The sequence below is a fragment of the Scleropages formosus genome, chromosome 23, assembly GCF_900964775.1.
Source record: "Scleropages formosus chromosome 23, fSclFor1.1, whole genome shotgun sequence".
In the NCBI taxonomy this organism is placed as follows: domain Eukaryota; kingdom Metazoa; phylum Chordata; class Actinopteri; order Osteoglossiformes; family Osteoglossidae; genus Scleropages; species Scleropages formosus.
In genome coordinates this window covers 11313560-11331313 of record NC_041828.1, presented here as the reverse complement: position 1 = coordinate 11331313, position 17754 = coordinate 11313560, and the positions used below count along the sequence as shown (strand labels likewise).

Genomic DNA, 17754 nt, shown 5'->3' with positions numbered 1-17754 from the left:
TCGCATAAACTTTTTTTCATCTAATGCTGAAAGAATTATTGATATCATTTGCTTTTATTCATGCTTCAAGACTATTTATTTTTAATGCAAAGCATTTATTTAAAACCTGTTTCACCTGATTTCATGTTTTGTTTTTCCTTAACTAGTGAAAAGGTCCGTAGATTTTAAATCTAGAGGAGTAAAATTATTCCCAGGCAAAGACAACAGCAACAAGTTTTCTATCTGTGAGTCTACCCTTTGTTACTTTTTTATGGTAAATCTGTGATTTTCTGTGCTCTGTGTGTTGTCTATGTGCTTCACTCAGTTATTGTTAATTTCATCATTAACATTTATTTGGACATTGTAACCTTCTGATGTGGTTTGCATGACAATTCCCTGCCATCAACAGATTAATCACCTTCAACCAAATTAGGATGCATTAAAAATTTCATTAAAAAGACTTTTTACTCGATGAAAGTTAATCAATACATTTGGCTGTTTCTGTGTGTTTTCTAAAGGGCATACGATATCCTGTAGGATATTTCTGAAACATTTGTGAAAAAGGCATTTGAGGTCTAAAAGTACTAATTCCATGCAGACCATTACACATTAGATATGCTGGATTTACACCATTAGATAAACCACATACTTACACCCGAACAACTGTATCATCTCCTCAAATCCTATTGCATAAATTAAAACTCAACTTTGTTAAAAGCAGAATAAATTTGCATGCACTGAAATCCATTATGTAGGTGTCTTAAGAAATATGTGTAACACTGATGTCAGTGACCTATAGAAGAAATGCGTGCCTTAACCCATGTATGTACAGCTTGTGTTTAAAGTTCAGATATACAGTGAGGCAAATGCCCTCATGGTCCACACAAAACTATGCAACTATGAACCTGGTTACATTGCATTTATGTAGTAGTATATATTAATTATCATACAATTATTTGTCCTCTTAAAGCAACCTAGAAGTTTATAAAATTTACTCTGATTTATTAATTATTATGGCTCTGGTGTTACTTTAACATATATTTGTTCTTATTGAATCAATGGAAATAAATTTGTCTTGTACACCTCCAGTTGCTACCAAATGTATTTCTGTAATATGTTTGGAATCGGCATCTAACTGCTCAGGTGTGAGCTGGGCTTAGATATCTATAACTAGACTAAGATGCCCTTGACTTCCTCCAAATTCTTCAGCAGAATCTCCTCAGTGGCACAAATGCCCTTTTCTGTTGTTTCTGCTGGTTTTGGAAATTGCTAATGAGAATTTAGGTAGAATACTTGTTAGAGCTGTTGCCTTGAAGTCAGATGCTCCATCGTTTGATTCCAACTTCTGTTAATAGTACCCTTGAACAAGATATCACAGGTGCTGAATTTTTCCAGTAAACATTGCCCAGGTAAAAAACATGAATACACAAGTAGCTTAATATATAAGACCCCATATATTAAGTTGTCTTAGGCATCATGGGAATTAATAAAATATCTTTAAACTTTCAACCATACTTTTATCAGTCTCATGAAGTCAAATTTATGTTGGTTTGAGGAAGCTCTTGCATGTGTTTGCTGAAGTAAAATGTTTAATATTTAAGCAGAGCTGAATACATTATTGTTAGTGATTAAATTGTTGAAAGGCTAAGTGGCTGAAGATTGTAGGTATTACAGATGTTGCTCATGTAACTGAAATGAGTCCAGGCTTAAGTTAATATTTGAATTTTCAGTAATTGAGACACATCACACCTTATAAAATAATGCTCCTTCTTAAAAAATAAATAATAATAATAATTCTAATAATAAAGAACTCATCTGGAACAAGAACACAAGTCTTCCATGACCAGCAAACAAGTAAAACACTTCATACATTTTGGACATTCACTTACACAAGGCAGACTTTACTTTGGAATAAAGCTATTACTCAAGGGTATGGGATCAAATCATACATGTATTTTTTTTTTTCCTTCCCTTATTAAATTTAGAACCTTCTTAAGTGAGGCTTCATTGTAGGCATTTCAAAAACAAGTGAAATTGTGATTAATCTCATCAAATCCTGTAACAAAATAGTTAATTTTTGTTAACAGCCTTATTGTTTTCATCAGCTGAGTTAATGCAAACATTTGCTATTTCCCAGTGTGATCACGTGTATGAATTTTTATCATTGCTTTTACAGTTTAAAAGTCACGTACAGAGTGGAAGTACAATTTTCTCAGCCTGTAATGGACTTGACATAGCTGGGTGCAGGTCATAAAGGAAAGTTTGACATGACAAAGGAAAACTAAGCATTTCATGAATGTATTTTTGAATGAAGCAGATAATATCAGTACCAGCCTGTTGAAGCTGTGGTTTTATGCCCCTTTTTATTTTAAACCAACTGAGTATCCTTGATTATTGTGTAAAAGCTACAATTACCCACTCCAGACTAATCAAGTACAAAATACTGAAGCCAGATGTCAGAAGCTGCTTCACTTTCAAAACTAACTGCCTTATAATTGATACAAAGCAACATTTCTGAAACATGAATTAATGAAGAAAATAATATGTTTAGCTTCGCAGAATGAAAAATAGAAATATATTTGCAAGATCCCTTAGTTTTCCTATTTTTTTCTGTTAGAATGCTTTTTATTGGAAACCTCTTGAGCTCATTAATGTTTCCTTCAATGATTAAAGTAACTCACTGATTTTTTTTTAGATTGATAGAAAATAATGTTTAAAAAGTAATATTATATATTATACCATCTTTAGCCTCAGTCTTGCAGAGCACATTAGAGTTAGAGCAAATTAATGTGTTTTGTATTTCATGCGTTTTTTTTTTTTTTTTTTTTTGCCGAAGTCTATCCTTTGTTAGATTTACTGTAATGGTCTGCAAGGAATATGACTTTCCTTTGAAAAGATGTACTGCATGGAAAAGAGTCCTCCAGGTGTAGTCTTGCCCTCTGCTTTGTGAGTATGTGTGCATGCCCTTGCATGTGTGCCCGTCTGTATGTCTGTTGGTCTGTCTTCATATATTTTGTTCTGCTGGTTTTGCACCCTGATCACTGCTTGAAAACCCATTTAGGTGCTAGATTATGAGAGAGCATGAGTGATCTGCTAAATTAGCCCCAAGATTATTGCACTTTATTGTATATATGTCTGACTGTAAAATATTTTTTAAAGTAGATATTTGTGTATCTCTTTACATTTTCAATATGTGAACAGGTATAGGTTCTGCACTGACTTCTCTAAGCTGTACTCTTTGTGTATAAGTACTGCTATTTGCATATGTATTCAGTTGAATCACAGAATTTATCTTTACACTTGAAATACTCCATGCTGCCAGTTATCAAAAATCTATTGTTAAACATCATGAAAGCAGTGTTTCAACTCGAAACAGGTGAACCCTCATGCCGGCCCGGTCTAAGAATTTCCTATTGAAGTTATTGTCCACGTTGGTTCTACAGGTGGAATCACTGTGTAGACTGGCAAAGTGTCTGACTGGTGGGTTATACAGCACTGCAGAAGAGGTGGTAATGACAGAACTGTGTACAAAAGAAATAATTTATAGAAAGCTTGGACCATGTTGCGCATTTAAGGCTTTTAGGCTTCACAGCAGAAATTATGTAAAGGTGAAAGATTTGTCATCATCAATTTGATTCAAAGCCATGTACACATTCCTCCAAGCCAGCTGAAATACCTTGGGGAAAAAATTCACCATGAGCACCAACAACCTGCTCGTTACCCAGCACTTCTATGCTGATGATACAAAACCAGAAATCAGAAAACCTCTTGAAGGGAAAAAAGTGGAACCTGTAGCCCACTCAACATGACTGAGCAGTTGAGAGAAATTGCAAGCGGTTATGACTACAGAAGTTCTGGATAAATGGGGCAACAGAGCAGTGGGAAGATTGAGATTCAGGCAAATGGCCTCTAAACTATACATCATTATCCCTAGTTGCTGCACAACTGACTGATAATAACAAAAGGAAGTCATAAAGTAGCACTATTCATAACTATTAAAAGAAAAATGCCTGTCAGTTTAGATGCTCCAAATAAAAGAAAAGCTAAAACCTTACAGGGTTAGTCACATTCTATGAACTTAATTTATTTACTCAGGATATCAAAACAAGCAAGCATTGACATGAATACAATTATTAGTATAGATATTTAGCTAGTTGATTGTAGCTATCTGAATCTTGTCTAATATAGCTATTTAAGCAATATTCCACTGTTAATGTTGACATTGATATTCTGGTTAGAATGTACACAGAGCTGGTCACCTAATTAGTGAGTAGTTAGAAAGGTAGCTACACAATAGAAAATGCAACAACCTACTGTAACTATAATGCCCTTTAGATGGGGTTAGAGTTCATGTACACTGAGACCGACATCCATTGGTCAACATTGACTATACACATGTGAAGTGTAGGTGAATCTGAAGTCAATATTATTCTCTCACTTACGCCATAATCACTGTGGACTAGGCTAGAAGGGGTACAACATGGACAGGATTCAAGTCCATCACAGGTGTATTCAGTATAACTTTAGGTTTTATTGACCTTTTAGCATGTATGTATACCATCCAGCTTTACTGTAAAATTAGGAAAATAAGACTGTTTGAAAGTTACATTCAGCATTAAATTAAATAACTCCATATAGATTCCCAGAATAAGTATAGATAAATCTCAATATATTTTCCCATAGGTGAATTAGATTACCTGGATGCAGTGTTTTCAGTACATGGAAAGAGATAACTCATTAAAATTGAGTTACTCCCTAAAATAATCTCTAATTTGTAAGACAGTTATCACATTAGTCAGCATGACATTAATTAAATATTTCCTTTCTAAAAGTTCTACAGTTACATGTTAACTCATTATAAGTAAACTAAAATGGTAGTTTAATAATATTATTAATACATATTTCATGTGTGTATGTAAAAAGAAAACCTGTTGAATTTTATAGTTCTTCTGAAGCATTTAACTTAGTTAATTTTTATGAGCATTAATGCAAGAAAAAAGTCTATCAATAGATTTAATAAAATACAAGCGACTCATGGTCACTTGAAGTCATTTTAAGCATACATGTTTTCCCCAGGTTGACTTGCCTGAAGAATGAACTTGGTTGTCATTCAAGGTGGGGTGGAACTCAATTCTAGCTCTGACTTGTCAGTCAGTGTTCATCTCTGATTGGGGCTTGACCAACAAAATCAACAAAATATAACAGTTGACAGTGAATTTTTTTAATGGTTCATCATAAATGGGATGTGACTGACAGCAGACCATAGCAACATCCACAGAAGACATCAAAACTGACTTGTTTATTTCTACGGAGAGAAAGGTAAAATGTTAATAGTGAAAAAATGTGGAAAAAAAGAATGTGAAAGAAAATTACAAATTCTTCTTTACAAATTTAGATGAGTAGAAGTAAAAACTGTCATCTAAAAAATACAGTTTTTCCACACTTAAAGTCCTGGTAACTGAGTAAATGTAACTCGTTTACACCCACCTCTGCTTGTGAAAAATACAATTCCTTTCGCATAGAAGGCTGAACACACACAAACCTTTTTGCAAGAGTGAAAAAGGTGTGCACTTAGCTTGGCACTGAAATATGGCTAGAGAACATCTACACTTCAGATCGTACTCTTTCAAAAGATTACTAATTATTTCTGTCTGGCAATAAACACTTATTCTAGATGTAGTTAAGACCAAAGTACCTTGTTATCAACAGTTCAGCTTCCAAATGAGGTTTAAGTACATAACCTGTTAATACATGGAGGAGTTTCAAAATGTGTCATGGTTTTATGAAACTTCATATTGACTCCGGCGTGCTGAAATAGTCCCACGCCAGTTGTGTAGAGCCTTCTGACCTTCTCATTCCTGGCCTGATAGAGCACCCTTTCAGAGTATAACAGAAGTAGACTTTGAAGAGCAGCAACCCTGTTCTCTGGGGGCTCGCACAGGGGCCCTGGGGTGCTTTTGAATGCCGTGGCACAGAGAACAGGCCATTCACGTTGAGTCCAAAAAACGCAAACGCATCAGCTCATCCTTGTCTTCTGCTGCCTGCCGGCGGAACATCGCAGGCACTGATGTTTGATAGAAACTGGGGGCAGCAGCACCATCAGCTCTTTCCATGTGACTTCATGTTCAGTTGTCTGGGTGAGTTCTGTAAGCTCAGGGCATACTCTGTTTGTTTTTTGGGTGCCGGATCTAACAACATGAAGAATTTGCCTTTTCGCACTTTAAATGATGAAACAAATGTTCATTATTGATGATAGACAGGCAAGAATTTGTGTGTACATCAACAGAATGTTTCTTTAGCATGGGTGACTGACTATATGAGCACATACTCTATGAAATTAAGTACTGTAGATTTCTGTGCAGTAACTCTTTCGAAGAAAAGAAACCTTTTTCCCCCGTTACTGAAGGTTTTAGTTCATGGATTACAGCTAAAGAAATTTTACACTTCTTTGAAGGACAATTTTTTTTCTCAGAAAAACATTTTTATTATTACTATTATTATTATTATTATTATTATGAGAAGCTCAGTGAAGCTGGGTACTACTGGTACCTTGTAGCTCCTGTCTGTATTTGTTTTCTAATAAATAAAAATTCGTAACATCTTGCATCCTGTACACGGTATTGGTGAGTCTGACTATAAATAATATTTTGTATATTAGAAAGAAATAAACACACATTTATGTTTGAGAAAAATTTAAGAAGAAATGTCAACAAAGGTTGAAAACGAGTCCTTTTGAGTTTAAACAAGCACATTCGCTCGGCCTGCTTTTAAATATATTGAAATGGACGGATTGTGGAAGTGAGAGATCTGACAACTCAAGTGTGTGGAGACATGTGAGGTGTTACATGCCAGAGCAGCTCAAAGTGATTCTGTATGACATGCCCCAGTTCCTTTGGTTAATCATTTTTAATATTAAAAAGAAAAAAAAAAAGTATCTAGGTGAAAACTTGAGAGAAATGTTAGACAGAATTATCTTCTTCTTCACCTTGAAGCAATTTATCAGAGATTTAGTCTCTCTAAATAAATAGAATGTAACATGTAGATGATAGCATTGTGAATATCTGTTTTGTTTTTCGCTTCCTGTATTATCCAGCTGAATATCTTTGCTCTAGACAATTGCGGGCACCACATTTTCTCACTTAGTGCCATGCTAGGAATGATATAGGAGAGACGCGCTGGTGGCTGTTCTGGTTCTCATGTCACGTTACAACTGAGCACGGTGTACTTGTTGCAGCATTACATTCTCTTGCTTTTAAACATTAAATTGTTAGAAGTCGATTGTTCAAGGGCAGCACAGAGGAGCACTGGTGCCTCACAGCTCCTGGGCTCTGGGTTTCAGTCTGACTCTAGTTATTAATTTGAAGTTAAATCTGATTAAAATGAATTAACCAAAGTCATGAAAATTAAGTAGAATTTGTACGTATGTGCTGTATTTTGCATAGAACACAAGTGATAGATGCATCCCTCATAAAAGATGTACATGCATGTACTACTACATACAGAAACATTATAAATTATGAAGACTTTCAAAATCTGTATTACTTTATTTGTATTCTAGTTATAGATATATTTATCAAGATGTTACATATGATCTCTCTCTGCATTTAAGATGGGTCTGAAAACTCATCTCTTCCGGATTCACTTCTCCCATGATCTCTTATGTTCATGTAATGTGTAAATGTTCATGGTCATGCTCTGCAACTTAGAGATCATAACTGCTGAATAACAGATAAACTTTCATGCAGCTACTTGTGTAATGTAAATGTTAAAAAAAAAAAAATAGGAGTGTGATTAGGAATTGTCGATTATTTGGATAAACCTTTATTCAACTACTCGTGTGAGGTACATTGGTCCACATGGTGGAATGTAACAGATTAACTGTGCTTTAGAATCACCCATCTGCATTTAAGTCTCTTTCTGTTGATGTAATGCACACATTGTATTTTCTGTGAGATGTACGTCGCTTTGGAGAAAAGCCTCAGTTAAATGAATACATGTGAATGTGTAAATGTAAATTTTTTTGTATTCTGGTTATAGCTATATTTAACAAGATCAGATTAGCTCTCATTATGTACAAATTCGTATTATTAGTGATAGCACTCTTTGTTATCATGCCCATTATTTTCCATTAATAATGGGACTGTTGGGTATGGTAGAACTTTGGCCCTCAGTGGACCCTGCATGTCCTGGCTCCAGGGCTCCTACAGTAACGAAGTGAGGAAGACAGCCATGAGAGCATCTGTACAAGGTGATGATGATTGAGATGGACAGTGCTCCGCTTTGCTTCTCGAAGGCAGAGGGTTGGTGCCAGGCCTGTCTTGCCTTGCAGTGCTGACGTATTGTAGCAGAGTTGGAGTCTGCTTGTGGGGGTACGCTTAGGTTGTCCTGCAGTGGAAGGGAGGGGCAGGAAAATCACTGCAGATATCACATTTTGCTTTGCAGCAGCCATTTGTGTCCTGCTTGTGCCAGACAAGCTGTGCAGCCATTTTCATAAAGTCTGCTTGTGTTACTCTTCTGTGAACTTACGCATCTTACCGGTAGCTTCCAAGCCCCAAACTGGTCTTCCAGACTAAGAATATTAGTAGAACTATTGAAATGCAAAGTGGCTGTTAGACTTTACTCATCTCCCTACCAAAGATGCTGTTGAACCTGAATCAATATGAAGGCGTGCCTGACTCATTTTGAATAAAAATGGCAATGGCATCTTTATCCAAGTATTGTCTCACTTAGCAGATCAGGCTTTTTTTTCTAATTTTACTTTTGTCTTTGGTGGTTTGAACAGCCTCAGTTATTGACAACAGATTGTTGATGCAGTGAGTCCGCAAACCTAGGTCTAGCAACTTTGAGTCAACCTCTAACGAATATCCATGCCAGCAAAGGTGTAATGATTAGTAATTTTCAGTCAGTTTGTGCATCCGCTTCTGGAAGTGGCAGTAGATGAGAGTATTACTTAAAAAGAGCATGCTGAATGTGATAATAATTAGAACGGCAACAATCAAACGCTCTAAATTTTCCTTGGCAGTTTCGTATCGTTTGTGTAGTTCAATGCCAGACTTCTCTCATTTGTCACAAGACATTTGTACACGATTAAAAACAGTCTGCAGCAATCATCTTTTAGTATGGTGGAGTGTATAATGCGTTATGCAAGTACTCTGTCTCCTTATGCTTGTTTCTATTGTAGCTTTTTTCTTGCAGCAGTTTGTGCACCCAGTCTGCAATTTCCTCCCTGTCTAATATTTGTACACAAAAGAAGCTGAAATTTGCATCAGGATCAAAGGACCAAAAGGAATGCAAGAGAAGAATAAAGGATGTAAAAAGATTAAGCAGCCACATGCTTGGTCCTTTCTCCTACAGCCTGGACACCTGCTTGTTTGTCTCCATCATCTGACTGATGACCGCTAATTATTTGGGTGACCCGGTCCACAGTCTAGCTGGCAAGAGCTGGAGCTCTGGCAGGCCAACGGCTGTTTCCTAATGCGGTGTACCATTGTACCGCATTTCTCTCTGGTGGCCACCGTGCCCCAACCGGTACCGTTAATTGAATTATCTGGCACGCGCTAGAAGATTCTGGACTCGGCCTTTCTTTAACACGTTTTATTCTGCTCTGTAATGTTGTGTGACACTGCCAAAACTGAGGTCCTATTACACCTGCATTGTTTGTTTAATACTTGCATAAAACTGTGTGCACATTAGATACCCTGTGTAAATTTGACAAAGTCCCCTGCAGAGGGCTGGCAAAAATTCAGCATTGCTTCGGAAGAGGGGGAAAAAAACTGATATGCCTTCTTTAAAGAAAGCCTGAGACACAACCAAGAATAGACAAAAATCTATACAGTATATTTACTTTCAGGTACTGTACAAAAGGTGGTTTGTCTAACATTTCAGCTTCAGAGCTAAAGAATAGCTGTTAAAGAAATTGATGTTTTTCCCAAGTAAACTTTGGGTTTCTGATAGGGCTCTACACTGATACATCTTTTCGATATGAAAGTATGATTTATGGAGTCTCTCATTTGAGGACAGGGTAGCCTTTAGTGACAGTGTACAATACCACCACAGAAACACGCCATTTTTTTTTTCCACTGTTGTCACATAGCAAGATCAGAACAAAAGAGGAGTTTGATAAATTGCATGCAGTTGTGCATGAATGCAGTTATTGATTTTATCCGATACATGCAGCTCTGTTTCAGTAGTAACTGACCATGAAATATGAGTTGGCCAAACATATTGAATGTAGTCTCAGTGTTTTTTGGTGCAGTTTTTGGATGTTTTGTCCCCAGTATTCTGATTTGAGGCAACTGTTGAGAATGTCCGTGGATAACAAGACACAGGTGCCCTAGTTATCAGTATTAAGTAAAAACTTAAAAAAGCAAAGTCTGTAGACAGGGACTTAAGGGTGCAAAAGCAAATTAGAGATGTTAATCGTCATTTTTACTAGCTTTTTCTTTGAGACATTTCTCAAAATTACCTAGGGTTTCTTTGTTACCCTCTTTTTGGTATATTAAGCTGTATTCTTCAATCGAGTATTAATCTAAGGCACAGTTGCACAGCGAGTAGCGCTGCTGTCTCACAGATCCTGGTGGTACGAGAGAAGGTGAGTTCGATCACTGTTCAGTCTGTGTGGAGTTTGCACGTTTTCCCCATGTTTGCGTGGGTTTCCTCCCACAGTCCAAAGACATGCTGTTTAGGTAGATTGGTGACTCTAAGTCACCCACAGTGTGTGAGAGAGCATGTGTTTCACTGATCCATGGATGAGTAACTCATTGTAAGTAGTGTATATAGCAGTGTAAGCCACCTTAGGTGCATAAAGTGTGGGCTGGTAACACTACACAGTGTTCATTACAAAACTGCACTGCATGGCACGGAGGTCCACTGAGAAATGGAATTTTGTTCTGTATGTGTAGCTCACCTGTAGGCAGAATGACAACAAACTTTAATTTGACTTCACTGGAAGTTGCTTTGGAGAAAAGCGTCTGCTAAATGAAGTAACGTAAACATTTATTCCCTACTATACAGCAGTATAATAAATCACACACACACACAGTGCCTACAACCACTTGTCTACAGTGCCAAGCAGTGTGTAACAATTATACATCAAGTGCTTATTAAGATACTGAGTCGTACTTGTTAACATCAGTAGACGTTGCTGTGGAAACACTGAATCTCAGGGTAGAGCATTCCATTGTATTGTTACATTAAGTCCATTAGGCAACAGGATGTTAAGTGGTTGAAGAACTGGACTTGTGACCAAAAGTGCTATTAAGGACCTGTCCGTTGTACCCTTGAGAAAGGCACTTAACCTGAATTACTTCAATGATCAAGCTGTGCGACTCAATAAAATTGCAACCTTTATAAAATGCTGTGAATAAAAGCATCTGCTAGCCAACTGACAGTTGTAGAGGGTAGAGGATGTGACGTGAAAAACTGACGCTGTCTTTCACCAAAAACATTTGGAATCGTTGATATCGGGTTGTGTTTTGAATTCCCAAGGCAACGTTCTCCATCCACTTTCATTCTCTGCCATGTTTTGTAGATAAGGGCAATGACATCCCTGACCCATTATCCACATGAAACCAACGTGGAAAAGTTTGTTTTAGCCCTTTCCCATGAGTAATCGCATGTTTTATGTGAAGTTCTCTCTCTCCCCCCTTTTTGATTTATTTTGACCAAAACCTGATACATTTTCAAGTTTTTCTTTATGTATTACTGAAAGTATAAACCTTACATCGTATACCCTGCAGGAATCAGTGCTCCTGATGTATCGTGATATCAGATTTTCTTCCTGTTACTTCTACATTTACTGCATTTTTCTGTTTTGGAGAAGTGCTGTTTGTTTGTGTGTTAATTTCTGTCTAAGACGTCCCCAAGGGTTTCAGGGTTTCCATTTGTTTGGCCTGTGCAATGTTTCTCTTGCTTTGTGACCTGCAGCCCTGAAATGTAAGCACATCTTTTCGCTTGTCAAACACAGTGACATGTGTTCCACAAAGGCTAAGTTTCAGGGCAAGAACAAGCAGCTGCTGAAAGCCTTAACCTGTCTGTCCGCTCTCTCTGTTTACTTCACTGCCATTTCACCACAAGCGGTTTGCCATTGAAACTCATTATTTATTTCCTTTTTTCTCTTTCATTACAGTTTAGTCACAGAGCTTGTTCATTCATTCATTCATTCATTCATTCATGCATTCATACATACAGTAAGTTAATGAAGCAGAATAAGGCAATACATTTGTAATTTTCACCTTGAAAACATTTATCATTATAATGGAAAGAATCAGAACTGGGACTATTATTGAGGTGTTTAACAAAATAACAGAGTATACACATGATTTGTGTTAGCTGAACTTTGGACCAAAGGTATGTGGTCTTATTTGTGCCCCTATGTCATTTTACTAACATTTGACTTTCATGTCATTTTACTAACATAAACTTTTTCTCATTTCTGACACTTTGGTATTTTATTACAAGATATTCAGTGTTACCTGCTTGTTTCTTCATTTATCTGTGTATTTGTCATTTACGAAATCTTTCACATACACCCTCTCCTATCTCCTCTTGAGCATCATGTTTCAGAAGGTTTTCAGAAAACTTTTTCTCCACCAACAGCCGTGATCGTAAACTGCAAGATGTCAGTATTTGAGACTTTTCAATAATAAATCAGGTACTACTTTTTATATGTGTATTTTAATGGGATTATATGCGGTGTAAAATACTTATTATTAAGGTATATATCTACACAATGTCACACATATTCCTTCACCTGATCTTTTATCTGAGGGTTTTTTTTTTTTTTCTTTTGCTGCTGTTTGAGTTTGTTTTTTGTCCCAGCCTGTCAGGCAGCCCTAGAAACATAATGTTTATTTCTTATGTTTTATTAGTAACACTCTGTTTCATTACTCATGCCTGATGTGCCTTTTCATTCTCAGCAGTGACATTTTGCTGCTTTTCCTCTATGTCTCTTGCTGCTACTGAGCAGACTTGCAAACAAAATCGTGAACATGAAATATGTTTGACTGCTATGGGAATGGTACCCAAACAACTATGTTTATTTCCCATAGTATGCTATGCTAATTCTATCACTAGTCGTTCTTGATACAGCATATTCATGAAATTGGCAGCAGTAAACAAGGATGCTAAGTCCCTTGGATATTTCAGTTGGAACATGTGAAAGTGGAATCCAAGAGCAGATTTAACGGCTTCCTGTCTTGAATTTAAACATGGTGGTATTACTTTAAGTTTACTTGAATGAAGAAAAAGAGGAAAATCATTTGTTTTGGATTTCATTATTGCATTCATACCCGTCCACCTAATACATGAAGAAGATAGAACAGAAAGTATATTATATTCCTTCTTCTCGGTGCATTGCATACATTTTTGTCCAGTCCTTATGTTTTTTTTTCTTTTTTTCCTCCTGTAAGCATGACACCCACGCCAACTTGGGGAGATGGACCAAGGCAAACCCTTTTCCAATGCACATGGCATGAGCCACCCTCTTCTTTTCTCTCTGTGTGCTGAGTGTTTTGTTGGGTGACATAACACACTTGGAGGAAAGCGCTATATAGCCAGATCCACCCACGGTGCTATAGGACTCTGCTGACCAAGGGAATCACTATGATAAAGGAGGATAATAGAATTCTAGCACTCCAACACTGATCTCTGTCATAGGAGACACGGTCATTTTATGTTCCATACATTTGTATGTTTCGGCTTTTTTATCCGTTGTCATAAGATGAAGAAAGGGTAATGGAAGGGTAACTGCCTCCAAGCTGAATTTCAATCTCGGCAACTACTCTTACAGTTTTCCGGTCAGGAGGGGTGTGGAAATGGTTTACCTTTGCCTTCTTCTGCATATAGTATGGACTGTGGGAGGAAACACACATGAACATATGGAGAACAAACAAGCTCCACACAGACTCTGCTGGATTCAAATCCAAACCCACAATACAGGAGCTGAGAGTCAGCAGCACTCCCTGCTGTGCCACCATGCTGTTGCACACTAAAGGTTGAATACACCATGAAAATGTACTTTTTTGAAAACATTAAAATATGAGATGATCATTATATTATTTAACTGTAAAGTACTTACTATATAGCATCAGTCAATTCAGTGTGTTGTAGCTGTGTAGCCTCATTAGAGTTATTCTGTTTTGGTGGGTAATTCACAATGCAGTGGTAGGAAAATTAATAAAATTATAGTTATTCTTTGCTGAATGAGAATTTTCTGTACAATTTCAGTTCATTTTAAAGTGTTTTTTTCTTTTTCTTTTTTTTTTCTTGCTGGCTGGAGTTTTTAAACTGTGAAATAACAGTAGTCCTGCATTTTTTCCTGGAAAAGATTTTTCACTTATGCCAGAAGTCTCAGCTGGCCCAGTAAAATTTTCTTCTTAATTTAAAAAGATTGCATACAGTATGATCTAATGTTAAAAGATTAGATTAGAAGATTAATACAGCAACATCACATTTGCTGTGATGAAGCTGTATTGACTGCTGAGTTTCATTCCAAGGCAGAACAGGCTCTTGTGATGAATAATCATGTATCAGTGCAAGAATTATCACATTTATTCCAAAAAAAATGAGATAACAGTAACAAAGAATCAACTTAAGCTGTAACACCGGTGTTAACTGACTGAGTTTGCTGAAGTAGGAACTAATCGGAAAAATAGTTAAGTCCTTTATCTGCTTTGGATATTGAATACTGGAGGAATGTTCATGATAAAAGCTGTATGAAGCAGTGTATTGAGTTGTGCCAAGCCTCTGTGCTGGAACCAGAGACCTTTCTAAAATTGTCCATCAGCTTTTGTCATGGATTACCAGATGTCCTCCAGGGTTAGGGTTCTCGAATTTTATTTTATTTTAATCTTTAAAACCACATCTGGTCAGTGAGGGGTCAAAACACTGCATGTGTAAGTTGGTCTTTATAACCTATAGCCATATAGGTGGCACCAGAAGCTCTGTATCCCTGTATAGTTATTTGTTCTTGAAATACATTTTGTACAGACAAGACAGCTGTCATTTCAGCTGGAAAGTGTGAATTTGACAAAAGTCTTACAAAGTTAGTTCATAATTTCTTTCTACCTCTATATTGTATGTAAAAGGCTCATCACTGAAGTGCTTATATCAATTGTGAACAAAAAACAACTACAAGAAAGCAATATTATTGCCATTTGGGCCTAGGAGTGTGCTGCACACTCGGACAGTTTCCATAATCATAAAAAAATTATTGACACCATCTGTGGAAAATGCTGAATTTCTTTTCCGTACCTATCTGGGAGTAATGGCTTGCCTGAAATACATTCAAGATACATGTACTGCGTGCGGTTTGTGTTTTCAGAAATAGCAGAATGGTTCATTGAAAATAAAAAGAAAAAAGGTTTTATAGACCTTTCTGCAGAATGAGATTAAGAAAGAATAAAATGCAGCATGTGTAAGATGTAGTCTTCTGAGCTTCCCTTACTAATAAGCATTTAAAGACATTCTGATGACTATTTCCGTATGTTGTTACTTTTACTTTTGGAGCTGGGTTAGAGTCCATGCTCGTGTGTTTGAAGTAGGAGATTTTTTGCCTTCAAGACCTCTTTCGTTGTGAGGTCACAACTGAATCCCACCATCTCCTGGGTGGGACACAATGTCAGTTTTTGGAAATGCTCAGGCTGTGATGAAAAAGACGAGATGAGCTGCAAACATCTGACATGTCGTATTAATCTCAGCTGCTGCTACTATTACTACGATCGCTACTACTTTGATGCACTTGTGTAGGACACCAACATTCTGTTCTTTTAACACTCTACATTGTAATAATTGCAATATGTACATAAGCCAGATAACCATAACCAGTTTTGATTATGACTTTCTAAGAACCACTACAATTCCAAATTCGTACTGGGCTACATTTAAAGGGATTCACCCAGAAGGAAAATAAAAACTGACAAAGTGTTGTCCGCCTCAGATGGACGGTGCTCAGAATAAATCATCTTCATGTCCTCTGCATAGTCCAAGAATATGACACCTCTTTTAATTTCCTGAGGTAATCTGACTGAAATTTTAAGGTCAGACCACTGGGGAATTATGGTTGGCGCATGAACTAAACTACTTTTTAATGCTCTGCCCATTTTATTTCTGGATCTTTTGATAAGTGTAATATTTAAAGAAATAAGAACAAAGAATTCCTTGGACGGCACAAAGCACGCTTATTGCACCACAGGTAAAAATTAGTAAGAACTGTTCTGTTCCTGCAAGCCATGTGTATTGTCTTGTTATGGTAAATGGAACTGTCTGTATACTGTGCATTTTTGTGGTAGTCCATGGCATGAAGTAGGCATGAAATAATAAATGTTTTACATTTGTTTTCTAAGTTATGTTCCACTGTGATATGTCTGTGTACTTATTTTTGCTTCCCTAGTGAATGAAGGAGGGATTAAGCAAGCGTCCAATTCGTGTCCGGACCCTGGCGAGCCGGAGAATGGAAAGCGTATTGGCTCGGACTTTAGGTAATCATCATCTTCACGAGGCTTGGGAAAAAAGCTGAGGCCAATAAAAAACATTGGTCTGTGGGTGTGTGTCGATCTGAGTTGTTAAAGGATGTATCACGAATCATTTGTTGTCCTTAAAAAGCCGGCTTACTAAGTATCCAGTTCAACTGTATTCCCACTGATGCATACTGCATCAAATTTAAAATTATTTTTAAATTTTTACAATAACAAATTATTAACTTTTTTTTTTATTATTGAGCTTCCTGTTTGTATGTCATTCAACCCAAATTTCTGCCACGCCCATTGCTGCTATAATACACTTTGGAATGTATATAGAAGTACACAAGTAATTATGAATCTGTCAGAATATAGAAAATGACATTAATGTCGATGTTCTAGCAATCTTTAGGCAGAACATTACTTGCTGTTCTGCGTGCACCTCACCCTAAATATCTGCCAAAACTGATAGTTCATAAACTTCTAATAATGGAAATGTGACTTTGAATTTATTACTATGCATCATGGTCATATTCCCAGAAGACAGGTGCATAAATTTTGTATTTCACTTTTGATTTTAAAAATTATTTTGGTTTCCTTAAAGTTCTTAAACCAGCATACTATTGGTGCATTTGGCACTGCAGGAAATGTATGAAAATTTTGAGTGACAATGTCCAGTTTTCCAGTCAGCAGCTCTGCTGATTTTTCTTCAGTGCCATTTTTGGTTGTCGACATTTGAAACTAAATTAGTCTCTCAGGGGTCTGACATGTAAATTAGATTCAAATTGAAGGGTCACTTGAAAACCTTCAGGATTAGGCCTTCAGGACTGAAATTGCTAAACCCTGCAGTAGAATATACATAATTTGGGATAAATGTTATGTCCTTAATGTGTCATATGGCATTTTATAGTTCCATCTGAATATAAATCTGCATTAACTATACACACCTGATGGATTATGAATTTGATTTATATCTCTTTTATAATGCCTCCTTTATATTGTTATTTCATTAAAATCTGCCAATAATATCTAAACAGAGGACAAATTCCTTGCGGAGTGTTGTAGCTCCTTGATTCATTGGGCACACATTGTTGGTGTCGGTCCAGCCCCATGAGTCCCAAAGCAGATTTTATTTTTGACACTGGGATGTATTCTGTTTCTGACTAGACAATCACTTCCTCCCATTCTGGGTCCCTTTAGTAACTTTAAATCACGCATGCAGTTAGTTTAAAACACTTGCCATTCGGATTGCTGAACAAAAAGGGCATGGATTATAAAAAATACAGCCATCTGGCTCTTTTGTATATGCCTTTTTCAC

The 17754-nt window shown here is 36.7% G+C and overlaps 1 protein-coding gene across 2 annotated transcripts in view; it reads left to right on the top strand.

Moving 5' to 3' along the window:
* The window catches only part of csmd3b (CUB and Sushi multiple domains 3b), a 353421-nt gene that overhangs the window by 178958 nt on the left and 156709 nt on the right, over positions 1 to 17754 (top strand). For both annotated transcript variants that reach the window (XM_018731974.2, XM_029248376.1), the window contains exons 7-8: positions 147 to 224; positions 16370 to 16457. In XM_018731974.2, the coding sequence (XP_018587490.1) occupies positions 147 to 224; positions 16370 to 16457 (166 nt within the window). The remainder of the gene's footprint in view (positions 1 to 146; positions 225 to 16369; positions 16458 to 17754) is intronic.